Source organism: Erpetoichthys calabaricus, chromosome 3, assembly GCF_900747795.2.
Source record: "Erpetoichthys calabaricus chromosome 3, fErpCal1.3, whole genome shotgun sequence".
Lineage (NCBI taxonomy): Eukaryota > Metazoa > Chordata > Cladistia > Polypteriformes > Polypteridae > Erpetoichthys > Erpetoichthys calabaricus.
The window spans coordinates 24,103,715-24,128,031 of NC_041396.2; the positions used below are offsets into that span (position 1 = coordinate 24,103,715).

General features: G+C 43.1%; 1 protein-coding gene across 6 annotated transcripts in view; it reads right to left on the bottom strand.

The window, feature by feature from the left end:
- ppfia4 (PTPRF interacting protein alpha 4) overlaps positions 1-24,317 on the bottom strand; it is a 505,408-nt gene that overhangs the window by 183,402 nt on the left and 297,689 nt on the right. For 5 of the 6 annotated variants that reach the window (XM_051924405.1, XM_051924404.1, XM_051924402.1 and 2 more), the window contains exons 3-5: positions 18,391-18,555; positions 15,963-16,037; positions 2,563-2,658 (exon numbers count right to left, since the gene is read on the bottom strand). In XM_051924405.1, the coding sequence (XP_051780365.1) occupies positions 2,563-2,658; positions 15,963-16,037; positions 18,391-18,555 (336 nt within the window). The remainder of the gene's footprint in view (positions 1-2,562; positions 2,659-15,962; positions 16,038-18,390; positions 18,556-24,317) is intronic. The other variant, XM_051924406.1, reaches the window with a different exon arrangement.

The window sequence follows — 24,317 nt, forward strand, 5'->3', positions numbered from 1 at the left end:
ACATTCACAATGAACTGCCAGGAACTGTGAAAGTCCCTCCGGATTTATAGGGGGGAGGGCAGCTCCTGGTAGTGATTGGCAGGTGGTCCCGCCTCCCGGAGGACCAACTACAAAACACATGGACAGGCCCGGTCTTAGGTATTATGGGGCCCTAGGCGAAAGGGGGGTCCAGCGGCCCCCTGAAAGCTCTGTGAACTGCGTGAAAATTAGACCAAGGAGTCGAACCGGGGCCCTCCGGACGCCGGGGCCCTAGGCGGTCGCCTACTTCGCCTATGCCTAAGGCCGGGCCTGATTGGGACAAATAATGCTGTAGTATATTTAAGTATATATGACAATTGCTCACTCGGACAATTTGTTTTGGGGGCCCCCAAGAAGGCGGGGGCCCTAAGCTATAGCTTGTGTAGCTTATACGTAAATCCTGCACTGCACATGGAACATAGCAAAGGCAGGTAACAGACACAGACAATACCAAAAATCAAGAAAGGTGCTCATAACTAACAAAAGAGACATAAAACAGGAGTTTAAATCCCAACCAACAGAAAATCTCTAGCTGAGACGTGACACACTATGGTTGACGCACTAATTACTACAACTGTCCTCGTTGGACACAATCTTCAGTTCATGAACTCGTGATAGCAGATCAGAGGAATACAAAATGAAAGTTCATAGCTGTTGCCATCTCTCTTCATAGTAACCTGAGAAGAAGACAGAGAAGCCAAGTCTGGTGGGAATGTGATTTGGAGATTTTTGATATAACAACAAAATGTGAAAACTTCCCAGTTGATGGATATTTTCTTATGGACACTGTATATAATGATAACAGAGTATTCTCAAGCCCGCTTAATCTATTTCAGGGTTAGTTGTAGAACCTGTCCCAGCAGTACTGAGCATAAGATGGGGACCAACACTTAATTCTGTTTTGTGGCCTATTTCCTCCTGGATTGTATTTATTTGTTGATTTGTTTTTATTTACATTAATTTTGCATTAATGTCGGCCATTTTCTAACCTGTTTAGTCCTGAACATGATTATGTGGGGTGCCGGAGCCTATCCCAGCTGGTATAGGGTGCAAGGCAGGAACAAACACTGGACAGGGTGCCAGTCCATTGTCATACATGTGCATATTGGAGGCAGCTAAAGGCCTCAAATAGTGACAATACCATGCCTGACCAGGGGGTGGCGAGGTGCACTGACTTTTTCTCTCAATCATCTGCACACCACTCATGGGAAATTCCACCAGATTCCTGTGACTGTGATGATGTCTCTTCCTGCCCAGATGATGTCACTTCCTGTTCCAGAGCCCGTGATGACATCGCTTCCTGCCCAGATGATGTAACTTCTTGTCCCACCCTCCATGATAACATCACTTACGGTTCTGGCAACTGTGATGAGGTCACTTCCGGTTCCGCCTTTCATGATGACGTCACTTCCAGTCCAGACCTTTAAAGCTGCCATCTTTGCCAAACGTCATGAGTTCTGCGTTGGACAAGGACTTGTGAACATCTCACAATTACTTAACCCTTTTGCAGCCAGGGCATATTATACGGGTGGCCCAAACCTTTTTGATGACTTTGTGTCATTTTTGTGGCACCATCAAAGCTCAAACACACACACCCAATCACACACTAGGGCCAGTTTAGGATCGCCAGTCCACCTAAGTTACTGTACATGTCTTTGGACTGTGGGAGAATACCAGATCACCCATAGGAAATCTACCTAGACAAGGAGAGAACATGATGATGAGAACCCTGGTCTCCTTACTGTGAGAAAGCAGCGCTACCACTGTGCCACCCATCCTTCATCTTTCTTGTGTTATTTCTGTTAGGTTTGCTTATGATTTACTTGGAAACACTCATGAACTCCTTACAAAACACACCATCTTAGGTTACTCTGCCAAGGGTGCCATCACCTTTGTATGCCAGATTTTCAGCCTGTGAAATGTGCATCACTGCCATCAGATGTCACTGCAGTCCTCTTCATGACAACCATGCACATGCTATCATTAATCATGTCACGTGGCCGCACCACAGCTCGTCACAAGAAGAACCCGAAGCCCAATAACATGGAGGAGGAAGCCCATCCCTCCAACTCTTTGGTTGCATGTGCCTTTCTGTTGTGCTCGGTGTGCATGACTTGAGATTTTGCAATGAAAATGATCAATCAGCCTGCCCACAAAGAGAAGAAACTTCATACGGACATCAAGTCAGGCAGCCCTAAGCATTTTCTTACTGCATCACACACCCTCAAAAGCTTCAAGTTGGAAATTGATTTCTAATTAAAGTGACTTTCACCTCAGCACCACACACACTAGTGGGAGGTCAGCAGCTCATGTGGTTGATTCTATTGACAGCCATTAGCAATGAAGCTAAAGCTCCAGATTTGTATTCTTGAAGTGTTTTACTTACCTAAACACAAATAATTAAGGTCAGGGTGATGGAAGACCTTTAAATGTTTCCAGTCCCAGAATGCCAGTATATGTTTAACTAAATCTGGAGTTACATATCAAGTGTGAGGCTGTTGCCCCTCCAAAACATACAATGGATGCTGCATTTGGAATACTAACCTTCCAGGTTGGCTTTACCACTGAATCAGTTCCATCCACGTGCTCTCCATCTAATTTGTCCTTCCTCAGGTGATGACCTTGTCTCATTAACAAAAGCTGAAAGCGACAGGAGCTTCATGAATAATTTATATACATACTGCATGCATTTATATACTTATTCTCAGTTTGAGGGGTTAGCTAGCAGGCACACATTAACCCAACCCAGAAGAAAAGCATGGCATTAGGCTTAGTAAGAATCCAGACAGTAAGAACGAACTGCAAAATGGCAGCAGGATTGCAATACACACTGAGAGCACAAGAGGGCAGGCAAACCAACAACCATCAGGAATGCTTGACCTTGCAAAGGTAAGAAAGAGGGAGGGCAGCAGGTGGTCTCAGAGCATGATGGATGGGCCATGTTTCATTTTGAAAGATTAGGACTGGCAAGAGGCACAGTGTTATGAATGTGCTGGACTGAGGCTAGCCACATCATACTTTGAAGTTTCATAGAATAGAACAGAATAGAAAGCCTTTTATTGTCACTATACACATGTACAATGAGATTAAAAGCAGCTCCTCCTGTGCAAACATATATGTAAAACGCAACAATAAGAAACAAATGGTGCAAAAAGTTGCAAAAAAAAAGTTCTGCGATGCTATATACATATGGAATGAATAAATAACTATTGCACTATTGGGTTATTGCACATTATTTGAATATTGGAAAGAATAAATAACTATTGCACTATTGGGTTATTGCACATTATTTAAATACAGTATTGGAAAGAATAAATAACTATTGCACTATTGGGTTATTGCATATTATTTGAATATTGGAAAGAATAAATAACTATTGCACTATTGGGTTATTGCACATTATTTGAACATTGACAAGAATAAATAACTATTACACTGTTGGGTTATTGCACATTATTTAAATACTAGGGGGCTCCGCCCCCTGCTCGCTTCGCTCGCCAACCCCTGGTGTTGGGAATGACAAAGAGCGTGATGTATGAATGAGATATAGAATAGTGTGAAGGTGTAGATGATGCAAATAGAAAGCAAACAATAAAGTGTGTGGCACAGTGTAAAGGTTTATTGGAAAATTTCTTTGTACACGCCGTTTAAGTGTAAAAGGTAATTCCAGGTCAGAACTTGTAAGGTCAATGAAGATGGTCATTATCGTGATCAGAGTCAACTTTGTCAGAGCTTAGAAAGAGTTGTGTCTCTCCAGGAAGTAATGGAATGACTTGGGTATTTATGTTTTCCACATTAATATTTTTTGGACATAATATAGTGTGTTGTGTTAAAAGGGGCATTTGGTCTAATGAGATTGCTGTTCCAAATCTCTCTGTAACTAAGTCGTCGCAGATAAAGGCTTGAGGAATTGTAATAATATGTGGCTGAAGTCCATCTGTATTGGTGAGTGTACCATCTCTCAGTTGTAATAAGCAGTTGTTATGATCTGGTTCTGGACATCGTATCTTTTTTACTAACTGTATCTTTTGAAAGCAATGCCAATTGTCTGCGTATTTTAAGGTGCACTGAACAATAGCTGAGTGCATGGCATCTGGAAGAATAGCTAATCACTGTTTAAAATCTCCTCCTAATAAAAGTACCTTTCCTCCAAATCGAATATTATTATTCATAAACGTTTGTAGAAGTTTATGAATGGTGTTGAGTAAGTGACTTAATGCCATTGTACATTCATCAATAAACAACATTTTTTGAAGACGGATGTCATGTGCAGTGCCACCGTTAATGTTCATAGTGGATACCGATTTGTAGGATCTAATGCAGTTGATAAAGATTTCACTTTCAGGTACATCGTCAGTTAGAATCTTCTGTAGATATTCAGTATATGAATGTAAAGAAGGCAGTCTAATTTGACCCTTTTGACAACAACGTCTAAATGTATTACTTGTATTGCCAGTTGTTTCTTCAGGGAAGTGAACTGAATGACAATGATTGCAAATGACATTCATTAATCCGAATGAATTTTCCCGGTGTATGTTTTGCTTGTGCCATTTGAGAGGCGCGTTGTTGCATGTGTAGTATTTGGGACGTGTTGTTTTGGAGCTGTAATCGATTTGCCTGTGCTGTGTGAGACGCCCGTTGTAGCCTTCCTTGCCGTTAACGTATGTCTGAGACGGGAGGTGTTTCGTTTTGAATCCGTGCCTGTTGCGATGCAGCACTTTGATTGATAGTTTGCGTCATGTGGATCTAGGATGAAGATTTGTGCATATTTGCGTTGTTGATTTGTTTCAGGGTGCACTGTTCCAATGCGATGCAGTATTTGTGCACATATGCGAAAGCAGTATGGGCCATTGCCTTTTGGTGGCCTGATATTTACTAAAAGCAAATGAACTATTGTAGGATCTAACGCAGTTCATAAAGTTTTTACTTTTAGGTACATCGTTAGTTAGAAGCTTTAGTTGAGCTTTGCGTTTTTGGAGTCGAGACATTTTTTCTTTTAGAAATATGGATAAGTAATAAGAAGTATTGCACTCACTGTTAATATGGAGACTTTTCTGCGGTTGAACGGTTAATAGTGCCTTATGGTAATGAGATCCACCTATGCTGCATAGCCGTCTATTTTCTTGTTTCTTTCGTGTTCGTGTGTTTGTTCCTGTTATCCTTTCCTTTTCGTTTTGTACCCGTGACCGTGTATTCATGACTTGTTTCTTTCTCAGCATCCGAAATATGGATAAGTAATAAGGAGGGTCGCAGTCACTGTTAATATGTTTCCTTTTCTGCAGTTGAACGGTTAATAGTGCTTTATTGTAAGGAGATCCACCAATGCTGACACCTATGCTGTCTAGTGTGAAGGTGTTGACGTTCACTTTAGAATATGTGGCTTTGGGTGTGACTTCTTATGGATGTGGGGGGGGGGGGGGGGGGGATTGTTGAGGATTGTTGTCGCGCGAGCGTCTTCTTTCTTTTTGTGTTCCTGTGTCTTGTTGAATCCCCCTCTTTGTGTGTGTCCCGTCCCTCGCTTGTAGGGTCTGTGGGGTGGTTTTGTGTTCTTTTTTTTGTGTTCCATGGGCTTGTTGAATCCCCCTCTTGGTGTGTGTCCCGTCCGGTGCCTGTAGGAGGGGGGGGTGCCTTGCTGTTGTGCGCGAGCCTCTTTTTTTTTTTTTTTTTTTTTTTTCGGGTCTAGTTTCGTGTGCAATGTGTTTCGTGCTTTTCCTGCGTTTGACTTTGCGCCTCATTTCTCCTTTTTATATGTGCTCACTCCTTTTTTCTGTGGTCTTGTCCGCCACTCGCGGCCCCTCATCCGCCTTTGTCGCCCTCTTTTCTCCGCCTTTCTCCGACTCTCGCGGACTCTTTTTGCGCCTGCGCCTCTCGCGGCCCCTCATCCGCCTCTCTCGCCCTCTTTTGTCCGCCTTTCTCGGCTCCTCAGCCGACTCTCACGGACTCTTTTTGCGCCTGCGCAGTACGTCTTTTTGCAGCTACGGCCTATGGCCGGATGTGCCTGCGTCCATCATCCGGTTTAGCATTCTCGGTTAGTAATATGGATTGGAAAGAATAAATAACTATTGCACTATTGGGTTTTGGGCGGCACGGTGGCGCAGTGGGTAGCGCTGCTGCCTCGCAGTTGAGAGACCTAGGGACCTGGGTTCGCTTCCCGGGTCCTCCCTGCGTGGAGTTTGCATGTTCTCCCCGTGTCTGCATGGGTTTCCTCCGGGCGCTCCGGTTTCCTCCCACAGTCCAAAAACATGCAGGTTAGGTGGATTGGTGATTCTAAATTGGCCCTACTGTGTGTGCTTGGTGTGTTTGTGTGTGTCCTGCGGTGGGTTGGCACCCTGCCCGGGATTGGTTCCTGCCTTGTGCCCTGTGTTGGCTGGGATTGGCTCCAGCAGACCCCCGTGACCCTGTGTTCGGATTCAGCGGGTTGGAAAATGGATGGATGGACTATTGGGTTTTTGCACATTATTTAAATACAGTATTGGAAAGAATAAATAACTATTGCACTATTGGATTATTGCACATTATTTAAATATTGGAAAGAATAAATAACTATTGCACTATTGGGTTATTGCACATTATTTAAATACAGTATTGGAAAGAATAAATAACTATTGCACTATTGGATTATTGCATATTATTTAAATATTGGAAAGAATAAATAACTATTGCACTATTGGGTTATTGCACATTATTTGAATATTGGAAAGAATAAATAACTATTGCACTATTGGGTTATTGCGCATTATTTGAATATTGGCAAGAATAAATAACTATTGCACTATTGGGTTATTGCACATTATTTGAATATTGGAAAGAATAAATAACTATTGCACTATTGGGTTATTGCACATTATTTGAATATTGGAAAGAATAAATAACTATTGCACTATTGGGTTATTGTGCATTATTTGAATATTGGCAAGAATAAATAACTATTGCACTATTGGTTTTTTGTACATTATTTGAATATTGGAAAGAATAAATAACTATTGCACTATTGGGTTATTGCACATTATTTGAATATTGGAAAGAATAAATAACTATTGCACTATTGGGTTATTGTGCATTATTTGAATATTGGCAAGAATAAATAACAATTGCACTATTGGTTTTTTGTACATTATTTGAATATTGGAAAGAATAAATAACTATTGCACTATTGGGTTATTGCACAGTATTTAAATATTGCACAATAATGATGATTACGGCAGGTGCAGTGTGTAGTGGATGTTGGACCCTGAGAGTAATAATATTGTACAGTATACAGATATTGCACAGATATTATCAATACCATTTAGATATTGGATATTGCACAGTTGATGGATAGAAGGAAGTCCAGGGGTTGGGGGGTTAGACTGTGTAGTCAGTGCATGTGAGAGTTTAGAATGGTTATGGCTTTTGGGAAAAAACTGTTCTTGAGTCTGTTTGTCCTTGTTGTGATGCACCTGTAGCGCCTCCCTGAGGGCAACAGGTCAAACAGATCAGAGCCAGGGTGGCAGCTGTCCTTGATGATGTGTTTTGCTCTGCTGAGGCAGCGGGAGGTGTAAATGTCCATCAAGGAGGGGAGAGGGCAGCCGATGATCTTCTGTGCTGCCTTTACTACTCTCTGAAGCCTCTCCCTGTCTGCCATGGTATAGCTGCCGTACCATACTGTGATACAATACGTCAGCAGGCTCTCGATGGACGAGCGGTAGAAGGTCAGTAGCAGGTTGGAGTCCATGTTGTGCTTTCTGAGGACCCTCAGGAAGTGTAACCGCTGCTGAGCCTTCTTGATGACTGCTGTGATGTTGTCTGTCCAGGAGATGTCAGCGGAGATAAGGACGCCGAGAAACCGGAAGTTATGGACCCTCTCCGCACACTCGTCGTTGATGTAAAGGGGGGCTAAGTCGGTGCTGTGTCTCCTGAAGTCGACAATGATCTCCTTGGCAGGGTTCCTCCCCTGGCTGGGGATCAAATTCATATTTTACATCTCTTTGGTTCATTTTTAATTTATTTATCTTGAATATGTCTATCTTTATTTTCTTTTATTTTTGTTTATGTATTTAAGCTGCCTTTGTTATGCTTCATGTGTTTTGTGGGTTGTGCCCCAAGAGGATGGGTCGGCTGCAGGTAGGGTGGCTTCCCTGGTGCATAGCCTGGACGGGAGAAGCAGGGGAGTCACCAGTAGCAGAAAAACCGGGCTTTGTGTTTTGAAGAGACTGCTTCCAGCCGTTATTTTAACCTCGTTGTTTTTAAAGGATTTTTTTTTCTATTGAATTTTAACCTGCACCTATCACTCGTTTTTATGGATTATTTATTTGAAGATTTTTAAAGCACTGCACTATTTATTTGAACACTTGTTTTGTTGGTTTTAAATAAATGCACTTAACACTTTTTACACCATCCTCTTGTTTCATTGTTGTGCCTCATTGCCTAGCTCATTGGTGACATTACCGACGGTGTCAGGTTCAAGGGCTCCCAGAAGGAAGATGGGAACATGGAGCAGAACCCGCATTGTCACACGGAGACGAGCACATCTGTAAAATGAAACCGCTGAGGAAAGAGAACCTCGCTTAGCCACTGATACACAAGGGAGGCGAGCACATCGGCAAAATGAAACCTCTGAGGAGAGAGAAACTCGCTTAGCCACTGATAGACAATGGAGGAGAGCACATCGACAAAACAGAACCGCCAAGGAAAGAGAACCTCGCTTAGCCGCTAATGTACAACCGATGCGATTGATTAATTGAAGTGCCAGAATCCATGGTTTCTAGGAGCCTGGGCTTTTTACAGTACAGGCTTACACAGCTAGTCTTATATATAAATGTCTATGTGTGCAAGTGTGTGTGTCTGTCTGTCCGGCCTGGAAATGAGAGGTGGAGTCGAGGTAAGGGCTTCACCTCCGAGGAAACAGAAAACTCGCTTAGCCGCTAATAACACAAGCGAGGCGAGCACATCAGCAAAAAGAAACCTCAGAAGAAAGACAAAGTCGCTTAACCACTAACATCGGCAAAACGGTATCCCTTTAACTTTTCCTCCCACCACTAATATTGTGTAATATTAATTGTCTAATATTGAGGTGAGCACGTCGGCAAAACAAATCCTCCTAAGAGAAAGACACCCAGAGTAGTTCCTTTCAATTACCTGACATCTCTACATTTTAATTTTTTTCTGACAATTTCAATAGTTTCTAGGACCCCGGGCCTTTCACAGCACTGGCTTACAGTATTTTATAAAGATTCTGTGCTTTGCACTTGTTGCTATCCAGGATTTGCCTGTGATACCCCCCTCTAGTGGGCATTGTTGGAAGTGCTTTGAAACTCTTCAGTGCTTGGGACTCTTAGGTTACATCAGATCTGTTACTTTTTCTAATTTACATTAATGACATGGATGTTGATATGGCTAGAAGAGACTCAGGAGAGGTGGAGATATGCATTAGAGAGGAGAGGAATGAAGGTCAATAGGAACAAGACAGAATACATGTGTGTGAATGAGAGGGAGGTCAGTGGAATGGTGAGGATGAGAGAGTAGAGTTGGCGAAGGTGGATGAGTTTAAATACTTGGGATCAACAGTAAGGAGTAATGGGGATTGTGGAAGAGAAGTGAAAAAGAGAGTGCAGTCAGGGTGGAATGGGTGGAGAAGAGTGTCAGGAGTAATTTGTGACAGACGGGTATCAGCCAGAGTGAAAGGGAAGGTCTAGAGAACGGTAGTGAGACCAGCTATGTTATATGGGTTGGAGACGGTGGCACTGACCAGAAAGCAGGAGACAGAGCTGGAGGTGGCAGAGTTAAAGGTGTTAAGATTTGCACTGGGTGTGACGAGGATGGACAGGATTAGAAATGAGAACATTAGAGGGTCAGCTCAGGAGACAAAGCCAGAGAGGCAAGATTGCATTGGTGTGGACATGTGCAGAGGAGAGATGCTGGGTATATTGGGAGAAGGATGCTAAGAATAGAGCTGCCAGGGAAGAGGAAAAGAGGAAGGCCTAAGCGAAGGTTTATGGATGTGCTGAGAGAAGATTTGCAGGTGATGGGTGGAACAGAACAAGAGGCAGAGGACAGGATGATATGGAAGAAGATGATTGGCTGTGGCGACCCCTAATGGGAGCAGCCGAAATAAGAAGAATAATTGATTCCAAAATTGAAGCAATGGCAGACACCGAAGAGGCAGCAAAAGCAATTCAGAAAGACCTTGACAAGCTTCAGAACTGGGCAACCAGCTGGAAAATGGAGTATAATGTAGAAATGTGCTGCACATGGCTAAAAGGAACAAGAGTTATAAATACAAGATGAGACACACTGTCCTACAGAGAGCAACTTCTAAAAATCGGAAGTGGCCACCCCTAGACTTTCTCGTATACACAGATATGGGGATGGACATTTGAGGGGTAAACCGCAAGACAGTGATTATATGTTTATATTATGTACATTAAAGAACCATCAACAACAAACCAAATCAAATTAAAAATATATTGATCAATTGTTATAAAAGTAAAATTGAGTATATTGGACTCTGCAGCTGCATGAATAAAAGGTAAAGTACCGCTTCCAGTTAGCAGAAATAGCACAAAAGTTGATAGAAATCTACGTTTCGTACCCAATACTTGTATGCAAAATTTGGTTGACCTAAGTGAAAGCGTACTCAAGTTATTGTGTTTACATACACACACACACACACACACGCACACACACACGCACGCACACATGCACACACACACAGACATAATTCCAAAAATGGTATTTTCGGACTCAAGGAAGTCTAAAACATTGAGATTTATCAAAATCGAATTTTTGGAGGATTACAATACTTTCCCTATACTTCATATACGAGAAAGTATGAAGAATTTAGGGATTTATGTTGACAACTAACATGTTCGGTTATACTGTAAAAACTGTTGAATATAAATCGAAGGGATTTTTAATGCACTAGTGAGACTGCATCCGGAGTATTGTATGCAGTTCTGGGATCAGATTTATAAAATTGCATACACAAAAAAAAGGTTTGAAATGAGCATAGGCAAATTTTCAAGCAAAAGTCGATATTTATGACGGAGAACTTTACAGGAGAATGTGGCAACACTGACCCATCCATGCGCAACTTTTCAGAGAAAGTGGGAAATGAAGACACCTGTAATAAAGTAAGCAAATGCAGCCAAACCAGCTGGTGACTTGCGTGTAGAATAATTCATATCTCCATTGCCATTATTATAATATGTGCTGGTGTGACCATTATTTTCCATGATGTTTTCGCTCGTTATTGCTGTGGGTACCACTGTGTAGTGGTTTTGTTGCTTTGACGCGTTGAGTGGACAGGAGTATCGTGCTGGTGGAGTCACACAGCATTTACCATACTGAATTTCAAACATGGAAGATATCTTTAAGTGATAACATATGTAAAGTTAAAAGATATCAATTTTAATTGTTATTAAGAGTCTCCGTAATGCCATCCCATCCATAATTTGGTCCTGGCTTGAGGCCATGACAGCTAAGATACTGAACTGGATAAATAAGTTATAAAATGAGTGACTAGGTGAACGGGTGGATATGTTTTGTTAATCACAGACCTGGCTAAGTTCTTATTTATGAATCCCAATATAACGTTTAGGGCTTTCAATCTTACAGATCAGGCTGACAGAAATCACAATTTCCAGTCATTCATCCATCAGCTGAACCAATTGTCTGAAACTAACTTACTGGCTGCAATTACGAGTCAGTCCTATTTCAGAGTTTAGCATGAGATACACTAACATGTACTTGATGATTCATTTTCTAAGCCTATTTATACTCATTGTGGCATATCGAGTGATAAGCCAGAGCGAGTCCCAAAATAGTTGGGATGCCAGCTGGGCAAACCCAATTTTATTCAAACAAAATAAAATATATAAAAAATTTTTTAGGTAAAACGATTTTATTTACTTTAATTATAAATAACTAGCCAACCCACGGCGTACCATACGCCGCATAATCAGGCCGCTTTTTTAATGATTTTTAAGCACAGGGAGAAAATTAACATTTGAAAAATCGGTAATGTAATAAATCACCAAGAAAAGTAACATTTCATGTGCCCACCCCCAACTTGTCACCTGAGTCGTTTTCCTCTTTGCACAGTCCACACGCACCTGTGAGTCACGTAGACTTTTCATTTTTGTTTGTGGTTTTGGCTGCTTTTATATATATAATCGACCAAGTCACCCGACCATGGTAGTACCAAGGAAGGGGGGGGGGGGGTATTGGGTGTGTACAAAAGGGCAAGGACATAATCAGTGCGAGCGTATGACCCGCTAGCCATGTTTTTGAAAGTTTGGCCCTGTGCCTTATTAATTGTCACCGCAAAGGCAAATCTAACAGGAAATTGTCTTTGTGTTAAAGTAAAAGGCAAATTATCCGCGACAAACAGACTGTTTTACACGCTGCATACCAACCCGCTGTGTAGTATACGCTGCATAATCACGCCGCTTTTTTAATGTTTTTTAAGCAGAAGGAAAAAAATGAACATTTGCAAAATCCGTAACGCTGCTTTCAGTAAGTACAATGCACACGCGTTTAATTTGTCGGCCACTTTTTGCCAGCCGTCTTTTCTGGTTTGGGCTGCTTTTGCAGTGTTACCGCTTGTGCATATTAAATCTTGAAATCCTTCGAGTAACTAACTAACTAACTAACACCCACCCACCCAGCTTGTGTGAAAAAAATGCGCCTGTTCTTTCATCATTTTGTTGCAGCCTATCAAAGACTTGCTGATCATGTTTTTTAGACTCAATATACATTGGCTTTTCACTCAGCGCGGGGCGCGCATTCATCTCGGATTATTACATCCAGCTAGTCTGCTAGACTAATCTGCTACACGGCTGCGTTTGAAAAACCGACTTATCCCGGATGAGTTTCACCGGCATTAATGATTAGGAATCTGGTTGGAACAAAACCCTGCAGCCACAGGGGTTCACCAGGATCGAGTTTGGGAAACACTGCTGAACACAGACAAAACCGACTCAGGTGAGGAGTTGGGGCGAGCAAAGTAGTTGCAGCTATTGATTATTCAGTGTTGTTTGCCTGGGTGTCTGATCTGCTCGACGGGATCATAAATAAAAGGAAAACAATGTGAAGGCAATGTCACAGGTGATCATGTGGTATAGCGGGTCCACAGCTCCCCTTCAAAAGGCCATTTTTAAATTAATAATCATCGCACTCACAGCGTAGCAAGAGGTGTGGAAGTGTGGCTGAAACGGTTTCCGGGTGGAGTCGTGCTGTGGGTGTTTTTCCCTTATGCAGTGTGCGAGTGAGTGAGGAGAGAGAGAAAGCCGGTACATTAGAGTGAGCAGGAGCAGGCTCGAAGGCAATGTGTTCCTGTGGTATAGCAGGTCCATAGCTCCCCTTCAAAAGGCCATTTTTAATCAGGCGACTGACAGTAGTGGAGTCAGGCACAGAGAAGGTCAGCTGGTGAGAGAGTGTCTCGACTGTTGCAGGGCCTGCATCGGTGAAGCAGGTGAGACGCTAATGAAAAAAAAGGCACAGGGCTTATTGGTTTTTAAAGACTGCTTCCTTCATTGTGTTTTAACCTCAGTTTTAAAGGATTGCGCGTCTCTCTCTCTCTCGCGCGCTGCCTGTGTGTGCCTCTGTGTCTCTCTGGCGCTGCCTGTGTGTATGCGCGGCTCTCTCTCTCGCGCTGCCTGTGTGTTTTCCGAGGCGTCGCGTCCGAGTTGGTGGGCGTGGCTCTGCAAGTTTTCGTCGTATCCAATGGTCTAAGAGTTGGTGGGCGTGGCTCCTTCCTGCGTGCGCCATTGGTGTCTTACTTGTCGGCGGTTTAGTGAATCCACACCCCATCTGGCATGCTTTCCATGGGTGGCTAGTTGTCGGCGGCTTAGTGAATTATATATATAGATAATAATAATAATAATTTACATTTATATAGCACTTTTCTCACTACTCAAAGCACTCAAAAGCAAAAAATAAATTTTTCTTTAACCACAATTTTCATGGTTATATCTGACTAAATAAAATCTTGGGGCACACATAAATTAATTGATTCAATTTTTGAAACTTGTTTAGCATGGTGGGGAATTGCAATGATGAAAGTAATGATTCTATTAATTGATTGAATTAATTAATTTATCTGTGGTGGGCTGGCGCCCTGCCCGGGGTTTGTTTCAGGCCTTGCGCCCTGTGTTGGCTGGGATTGGCTCCAGCAGACCCTCGTGACCCTGTAGTTAGGATATAACGGGTTGGATGATGGATGGATGGATGGAATTAATTTATTTGCACCCCAAGATTTTATTTAGTCACATATAACCACAAAAATTGTGGTTAAAGAAAATTTTTATTTTTTGCTTTTTAGTGCATTTATAACTAAAGTAAAGAAAATCCTTTAACTTAAAATTTTTTTTAATATATTTTGTTTTTACTTTTTAGTCTGAGTATTTTGCAAATGATTTTTTTAATCATTTTTCATGAATGGGAAGCTTCTTTAAAAGTATTACATAATATATCATTTTTTGCAGAATCATTTGAATACTAAAAAGAATTATATTTTGGTCTGTATTTTACTGTTCAGACTCTAATGGGATTAGTGCTTGGTTGCTGTGAAAACCAAATATTGACGAATTACGACAATACTTCCTCACCGTGATCATTAAGGCTACGCCTTCGCAAGATTAAACAAGTAAAGTCGGCACGCGTATTTAACGAACTCCACTCACTGGAAGAGGCAAGTGGGGGCAATCGGATACGTTTCTCACTTGTATGCTCCTATATCTCACTGTATTCTCTCTCCATCATTGTTGTGTGTGCGTTAATTGGAATCGCATAACCACTGACTACGGCGAAATTTGTGACGTAATTGCATCAGTTTTGATGGATTATTGTATTGTCATCAATACTGAACACGTACGCAAAATTTGAAGAAAGTGGGTTTAAAATCAGTTGCAAGATTTGACCCAGACATACAAACAGACATAGGAGTCAAATTAAATAAAATCCATCTGTCTATCCATTATCCAACCCGCTATATCCTAACTACAGGGTCACGGGGATCTGCCGGAACCAATCCCAGCCAACACAGGGCGCAAGGCAGGAAACAAACCCCGGGCAGGGCGCCAGTCCACCGCAGATTAAATAAAATGATTTAATAAAAACATGCATGATGGCTCTTTAATAAACAATCAGACAACTGCCTTTTATTGCCTTCTAGTGGTGTTCCTAGGTAGGGCCAGTCTGGAGTCGTCCGTAACATTTAGGCTCCCAGGTCCAAATGAGACACCACCTGCTGGAGACGTCGCCTTTGTATATTGGTCGGAATTGGAAGGGGCGGGGCTTCTCTGGTTCTGTTGCCCTCAGTGGGCAGTTCCTCAGTATTGTGAGATGGAATGGAGACAAGACTGTTAGCAATAGAACCTCATCTCATCTTAGGGTGGTACCACATACCTGAGTTGAGCCAGGAAGTCAGTCCTCTGTGTGATCCAATGCTGACTCACAAAGATGCCTACTCTAACTGCACAACAACCAGTACAACCAACTGCACACCAAATTCAAACTAACTAAACTGCGTTCTGGCCTACATTGAGCCCGGGGTACTACTATATATAGCTTAACACAAATATGAAAGATATACAGCATATTATCTAATACTGTTGTACAACATATTACAGATATGGTAACAGAATTTTTTTCCCATCCCTCTACTCCAAACTGGAACAAACATTCTCAATAATGGATGTATGATAAACATTTGTGAAGGAAAAGACAGCAACCTAGCGAATAAAAACAATCAAATAAGCAGAAGGTTTGGAAGGAGCCACTGGGCTTGGGACTGGCCACATGCTAGCCGGCCTTTTGTATGTCACTTCTATGAATCATACAAGTGCATCTGGAGAATTGCAACACACCACAATATCTGAACAAATTGCTAACACCAGCCATATTGACAGAAATGTCCAGTTATCTTTAAATTTAATTAAATTATCTTTAAAATTTTTGGTTACCTCTTGGGTAGTGGAAGCCAGCTGCTCCTCCAGGGTGGTCACTCGCTCTAAAGCCACCCTCAGGCGTTCACGCACCTGTAAAGAGACACCAGTTCAGATAGGACATATGCAGCAGATTCTGAGACACTGTATCATGTTGTAGATTGCATTTTAAATGGATAAATGTGCCTTTTTTGCTCATCAATCTACGCTCAATAACCCATAATGAAAAAGTAAAAGCATGTTTTCAGAAAAGTTTACAAATTAAATTCAAAAAGTGAAATATATCATTTATATAATCATTCAGACCCTTAATTCAGTACTATTTAGAAGCCCCTTTAGAAGCAATTCCAGTTTTGAGTTTTCTTGGTGCCTTGCACCCTGTGTTGGCTGAGATTGGCTCCAGCAGACCCCCGTGACCCTGTAGTTAGGATATAGTGGGTTGGATAATGGATGGATGGATGGATGGAGTCTTCTTGGTTTTCTTCAAGGACCCCTTTGAATTTGGTTACATTCGTCCTTTCCTCAATTCTGACCAGTCTCTTCCTATCCCTGAGAAAAACCCCATTGCCTTATGCTGCTGCCACCTTGCTTCACCGTAGGAATGGTATTAGGCAGGTGATGAAGAGTGTCTGGTCTTCACCAGACATAGTGCTTGACGTTCTGTCCACAAAAGTCTATTTTTATCTCATCCAACAAGAGAATCCTTTTCTCCATGTTCTCAGAATCTGTTAAACTGTTCTACGCCTTTTACTTAAGAGTGGTTCTATCCAGCCATTCTACCATAAACATCTGATTAATGGTGTGCTGCTGAGATGGCCATCCTTTTGACAGGTTCTTCAATCTTAGTAGATGACTTCTGAAGCTTTCTTAGAGTGGCCATTGGATTGTTGGCTACCTCCCTGACCATGGTCCTTCTTGCCTGTTAAGTGAGGCTGGACAGCCAACTCTAAGATGAGTCCTGGTGGTTTCAGTCTTCAGGTTGTTCCATAACTGTTTGCTTTGTTTTCCATCCTTGCTGGGTAACAATCTTTGGGAGGACAAGTGGCAGAACACTCAGGTCCAATGTGCTGATAAGAGTTTAACAAGTTCATCGTTGATGTAGCTTTGCACTCTTAGAGCTTAGAGTAATTGTTACAAATCAGTACGTGTAAGATATGATTACTCATATGACAACATCTACAGTTTATCATTTTCTTGTGGTACTAACAAGGCCTATTCTGTTACACTATCTATCTATCTATCTATCTATCTATCTATCTATCTATCTATCTATCTATCTATCTATCTATCTATCTATCTATCTATCTATCTATCTATAGATAGTTACAGTCATACAGAAGTCCCATAAATTGGGGAGCACATCTCCCTGCAGCGTTCCCTTGTGGCACACATAGACCCCATCAGGGCTGTGCTGCTGGACTACAACTACCAGCATTCCCTGCAGGTTCCCAAATGGGCACCAATATGGAGGACTGTTGCCATCTAATGTCTAGGGAGATTAAATATCCCTCTGCAACAGTCCTTCCCTGTCCTCTTCTTTTATCCCGGCATGTCCAGTCAGGACACCTGTCCATTTATTTGGGCTTCCCGCCCAGGTAAGGAACCATCAGTCCTGGATGGGATGTCCATCCATCCATTAGGCGGAGTGGTGGCTCTGAGGCTAAGGATCTGCAGTGGCAATCGGAAGGTTGCCGGTTCGAATCCCGTAAATGCCAATAGGGACTCTGCTCTGTTGGGCCCTTGAGCAAAGCCCTTAACCTGCAATTGCTGAGCACTTTGAGTCGTGAGAAAAGCGCTATATAATGCAAAGAATTATTATTATTATTATTATTAGGGCTACCTAGTCCAAGTGTAACATCCTTCCCTCTCTTGACAGAGATTCCTTTCTGCTCACTAGGGCCCTCCCGTCTGGGTAAGGGATCTTCCTGCCTCCTGGCTGGGATGCCCGTCCATCCCGTGAGCCACCTACACAGGACATATTGTGTTATCGTAATGTGTATGAACTGATTAGCTGGGGGGTTGTTTCCTGCCTTGAACCGAGTGATACTGAGGTAGACTTCAGTATCCCATGAACCTAAATTGGTTTAAGTGGGTTTAAGTATGTATATATTGCATAAATGAATGGCTAGCCAGAACAGATTGCACATTTGTATATCAGTGAAGGACAAATAACCCGTGTGGGGTGCTGTTATTCATATACCTTTGGCCACTGGAATTTTCCTTTCAATTTGTCCCTTCTCTTTTTCACACATTGTCCCCATATGTCCTGCCCAAACCTTACAGTAGCCCTTTTATGACACACGTGGATTTACACATCTGGTTTGTCTTTCCTACCTCTACAACTGTGTGTGCCAGCTCTCTCTTTTGGCATTGCTCACGAAGCAGCATGTGTGTTTGGCACAGCTCAGACCCTCAGATTGCAGTCAATGACATTAACACAACTCACCTTTTCATCAAGGGCTTTGTGGTGTTCAAAAAGAGATTTTAAAGCTTTTAAGACCTCCACCTCGCTGGAGACACCTGATGGAGGCTGCGTCTGCCTCTTCACCACCGTCATCCTGAGGGACCTCTCATGTCGAGAGACAAGGCACTCCAAGTGCTCCAATAACAGCTGCAAAAAGAGAAAGAAATTCAAATGACAAGCATGATCCATGTCTGTCCTGTTCACCCCTGTAGATGAGCAGAGATGCCCGCTATTACAACACACAACTGGCACAACTCCTTTAGACTTGATCCTATTTTAGTTCAGTTTAATGTTATTTAATCAGCCTCATAATAACCAGGTCTGCATGTCACGTTAGTCACATTGTTCAGCATTAAATAAGGAATCATATCTAATCCTGAAAATGATCTTTATTTCTCCCCAAAGCCAATGTCACATTATGTCACTTCTCATCATGGGGCATGTCAGGCTTGCCAACTGCAGTTGCTGATCTCGTCACTTTAAATGCTGAAAATTACCAGGAATGTATAAATGACTGACTGTTTGCCCAAATCCCAGCACGGTCCCACTTGCCCCCTTTTGTGCCAGCCAATAGCATGCTTCCTGACAGACCAGTCTTGGTCCTTATTTTTGTTTTTTCCAATCTGTCGTGGTACATAAACCATAAGACATCAGACAGATACGTTTCTCTTCTGTTTGTGAGGTCCAAAACACCCGTCTTCCTTCTTCCTTGTTTCTGCATTATATACTTTCTACTTCCAGGTGAGTTTTCATTAGCGGTCAGCTATCCTGCACAATGACCCTGCCCTTAAAACTAAAGACAAAATCAAACAGATTTTGTCAGAGCAAATCATGGACTAGCTGGAGTGAGTCACTGAGGAGGTCACATTATGCGAGTAGCCCCGTGGGAGAATGCCGACTGCCTTGCGACGATTGTGTGAACGAAAGCTACAAATGAAAACCGCGAGAAAAAGTCACATAATGTGACATGGCCTTCAGGTGAACCTTACCAAAGTAAATTCAACTCATTCGGTTGCTGTATTGGGGAAAAAAAAGCTGCATTTTTAATAAAAAAGTTCATGCAAACACTGGTGTCAAATTAAGCCGCAGTCTCAACTCCTTGTGGTCCCCTTCCATCAATTGCTTTAAGTTTCAGATTTGCAACCAAACTCTCCCCGGGACCCAAGGATTTTGGTTCTCTGGAGAACGGTAGTTATTTAAAATTCTCAAAGGCATTGATAAAGTAGATCCAGCAGAATCCTTTCAGTTTAAGGGTGATTCGCACAATTGAGGACATCAGTGGAAATTAAGGGGAAGTGCAATGAAGACAGAAGTCAGGATGCACTTCTGTACACAAAAGGTTGTGAGGTCTGTGGCTCAAACTACCAAGACATGGAGTTGAAGCAGAAACCTTGACAACCTTAAAGAAGAATCTGAACGAGATATTAGGACAGCTTAGCTATTAGCTAAACAAAAAGGCTTGATGGACTGAATGGTCTCCTCTTGTTTGTCAAATTTCTTATGTTCTTATGTCTGCCTTTGATACTCTGGTCCTGACTGACATCATGATGAGTGTGGTGTTGATTGAAACATCCTGTTGAGAAGACAGGGCAGTGAAAAAGGCAGACAAAGGCAACCTTACTGTTCCTTTTCTTTGTTGTTGCCCTCCTAGATAGACAAGAAACAAGTCAGCTGTGGTGTGGCTTCAAACTCTTTCTCTCATGTCTCCTGTCGCCACATAATGAGTATATTGTAATAATATTTTACCTTTGTGTTGTATCTGCGGTGGGCTGGCGCACTGCACGGGGTTTGTTTCCTACTTTGCTCCCTGTGTTGGCTGGGATTGGCTCCAGCAGACCCCCGTGACCCTGTTGTTAGGATATGGCGGGTTGGATAATGGATGGATGGATGGTTGTGTGTTGTATTGTATCTTATCTGTCTTTTGTGTGCTGTTCATTACTGTTGGGGGCTTCCACACAGTTTCAGGTGGAGGAGCCTTTCACAGTTAAGGATCCTGAGTTGTGAGGCAGTGATTGACGGCATTGCCTTCATGGGTGGGATCTGGAAGGTCCGACAAAAATATTGTTCCTGTTGGCAGCCAATGAAGGGTCAGAGTGCCGAAATTAAAACCAGAGAGAAGGAAGTGATCGAGTGGAATGGACGATTTGCGTTACAAGTGAAACTCTAAACCAAGGGAAATAGGACAGACACTATCAAAATCGATTAAAAAAAAGGTAGAAACATCTCACCTTGACGCTGAGACAGGGTTAGTGAGGTGGCCACCTGCACACGTTTTTTCTTTCTTAAGACTGTCCATACGCTTTGGCTTGCCCATTTCAGAGGGTGAGATTTGTGAAGAGAGAGACAGAGGAGGGGACGGTGGCGCACGCATGCTGCAGCCGCTCCTCCCTGTGAACAACACTTTTTGTAAAATTTGCCTTAATCCTGCACTGTTTTACGCTTGTTTTATTTTCTTTATTATTCATATAGTTCGTGGATGCAGCTGACTCGAATTGTATGGATTTGGATTAAATTTTATGGACTTTATGGACTTCACCTTGACTGGGAACAACTAAATCTATGGATCACGGGACAAGACCTATGAACATCTCTTTGTACCTCGGCGATCTAGGAGCCTACGATGATCTGTCTCCTTGATTATAGTTGCTATGCTGGTCTGCTCTCTATTCATTTTATTGTGCTTTACGACTAAGAACTGATCTGATGTTCACACCCACCTGGCTTGTGGCTCTGGGGTGATCACGCCTGTAATACCCAGCGTTACTTGTTTGTGCCTGTAAGTTGGAACCTCCAAATCCTGCTACCTCCTCCTGCTATGCTTTCTGCTCATCTGCGCCACCGCACCTTGCCTATCTCATTGGCTCCGCTGTGCTGTGCTGCTTCTCCGCTGCTATCAGATAAGTATTGTTCAGTATTATGCTAAAATACTCTCGTGACAAACTCCATCATATTAAACAGTTTGTCCAGAGCAAATGGTCTGACGGAATATCCTAAAAGACACCAGAATTTTGTGGCGCCCAAAATAAGTACATCGTCGGTCAGGTCACCGCCACCGCTGGGCTACAAATGAAAAGATCACCGGCAGCATTTGGTCAGGAATACGCCATTATACTCACGGCTCTGTGCAAAAAGAAGTCTCATCAACTAATATTGCATTGTTTAATTGTTTAATGGCAAAGCATTGGTGCTGTCAGAATTCATCATTGACGCCAAACTTGATATACTGTGCTTAATGGAGACTTGGCAAAACCAAATGACTTTACGTCTCTCACAGAGGCGACACCACCTGGTTACACTTTCCTCACAGAGCCTCATAGCTCAAGACAAGGCGGAGGACTTGCAGTAATTGTCAGAGTGGAGTTAAACATCAAAAGAATCCCAACTGACTGTCCATTGTCTTTCGGGTGTCTGGCTCTTAAACTAATAACGGAATCAGGGCCTGTCTTACTCATTGTTCTTTATCGCTCTCCAAAATACAATGCATCCTTCTTATCTGATCTGACTGAACTATTAACCCACTTAAGTTCCTTTTCCCAGAGAGTCATTCTTCTTAGTGATTTCAACATCCATATTGACATCCCCACATCTAAACTGAGAAATGAATTCCTATCCTTACTGGACTGTTTTGACTTGACACAACATGTTGATTTTCCCACCCTCTCTGGTGGCCATATATTGGATCTGATCTGTACATCTGGATTGTCTGTTGCCAACACTTACAGCACTGATTTGGGACTCTCTGACCAGTACTTTTCAATGTCTCATTACCTCTCCCTCCTCTTACCTGTAAACGAAAAATTTCTTTCAGAAACCTTAAAAATATCTGTCACTCTGTCCTTTCTGAATCCATTTCTGATCTTTTACTAGAGGGGACTGGGCGGTCTCGTGGCCTGGAACCCCTACAGATTTTATTTTTTTCTCCAGCCTTCTGGAGTTTTTTTTTTTGTTTTTTCTGTCCACCCTGGCCATCGGACCTTACTCCTTTCTATGTTAATTAATGTTGTCTTATTTTAATTTCTTATTTTGTCTTTTATTTTTCTTCTCTTCATTATGTAAAGCACTTTGAGCTACTTTTTGTATTAAAATGTGCTATATAAATAAATGTTGTTGTTGTTCACCTATTCCATCAACACTAGATAGTCTTGTTGACCACTATAACTCAGCCCTTCATTCAGCACTAGATAAAACAGCTACTTTAAAACATAAGGAGGTTTCCTTTAAGCGTTCAGCTCCTTGGTATAATTCAGAATTGCGATCTATGAAAGCAGCTGGCCAACGCCTTGAGAGAATGTCATGTATGTCTGGCCTCACTGTGCACATCCAGGCTTTCTCTGACCACCAAAGAGCTTACAGAGAAGCACTAACTGCAGCCAAGAACATCCATTATGGCAGAATAATAGAATATTATTATCATTGGATGCAGAAAAAGCATTTGATATGATTGAATGGAACTACCTTTTAACTACATTAGAGAAATTTCATCCATCCATCCATCCATTGTCTCCCGCTTATCCGAGGTCGGGTCGCGGGGGCAGCAGCTTGAGCAGAGATGCCCAGACTTCCCTCTCCCCAGGCACTTCTTCTAGCTCTTCCGGGAGAATCCCAAGGCGTTCCCAGGCCAGTCGAGAGACATAGTCCCTCCAGCGTGTCCTGGGTCTTCCCCGGGGCCTCCTCCCGGTTGGACGTGCCCGGAACACCTCACCAGGGAGGCGTCCAGGAGGCATCCTGATCAGATGCCCGAGCCACCTCATCTGACTCCTCTCGATGCGGAGGAGCAGCGGCTCTACTCTGAGCCCCTCCCGGATGACTGAGCTTCTCACCCTATCTTTAAGGGAAAGCCCAGACACCCTGCGGAGGAAACTCATTTCAGCCGCTTGTATTCGCGATCTCGTTCTTTCGGTCACTACCCATAGCTCATGACCATAGGTGAGGGTAGGAACATAGATCGACTGGTAAATTGAGAGCTTCGCCTTGCGGCTCAGCTCCTTTTTCACCACGACAGACCGATGCAACGCCCGCATTACTGCGGATGCCGCACCGATCCGCCTGTCGATCTCACGCTCCATTCTTCCCTCACTCGTGAACAAGACCCCGAGATACTTGAACTCCTCCACTTGGGGCAGGATCTCGCTACCAACCCTGAGAGGGCACTCCACCCTTTTCCGGTTGAGGACCATGGTCTCGGATTTGGAGGTGCTGATTCTCATCCCAGCCGCTTCACACTCGGCTGCGAACCGATCCAGAGAGAGCTGAAGATCACGGCCTGATGAAGCAAACAGGACAACATCATCTGCAAAAAGCAGTGACCCAATCCTGAGCCCACCAAACCGGACCCCCTCAACACCCTGGCTGCGCCTAGAAATTCTGTCCATAAAAGTTATGAACAGAATCGGTGACAAAGGGCAGCCCTGGCGGAGTCCAACTCTCACTGGAAACGGGTTCGACTTACTGCCGGCAATGCGGACCAAGCTCTGGCACTGATCGTACAGGGACTGAACAGCCCTTATCAGGGGGGCCGGTACCCCATACTCTCGGAGTACCCCCCACAGGATTCCCCGAGGGACACGGTCGAATGCCTTTTCTAAGTCCACAAAACACATGTAGACTGGTTGGGCAAACTCCCATGCACCCTCCAGGACCCTGCTAAGGGTATAGAGCTGGTCCACTGTTCCGCGACCAGGACGAAAACCACACTGTTCCTCCTGAATCCGAGGCTCGACTATCCGACGGACCCTCCTCTCCAGGACCCCTGAATAGACTTTTCCAGGGAGGCTGAGGAGTGTGATCCCTCTGTAGTTGGAACACACCCTCCGATCCCCCTTCTTAAAGAGGGGGACCACCACCCCGGTCTGCCAATCCAGAGGCACTGTCCCTGATGTCCATGCGATGTTGCAGAGGCGTGTCAGCCA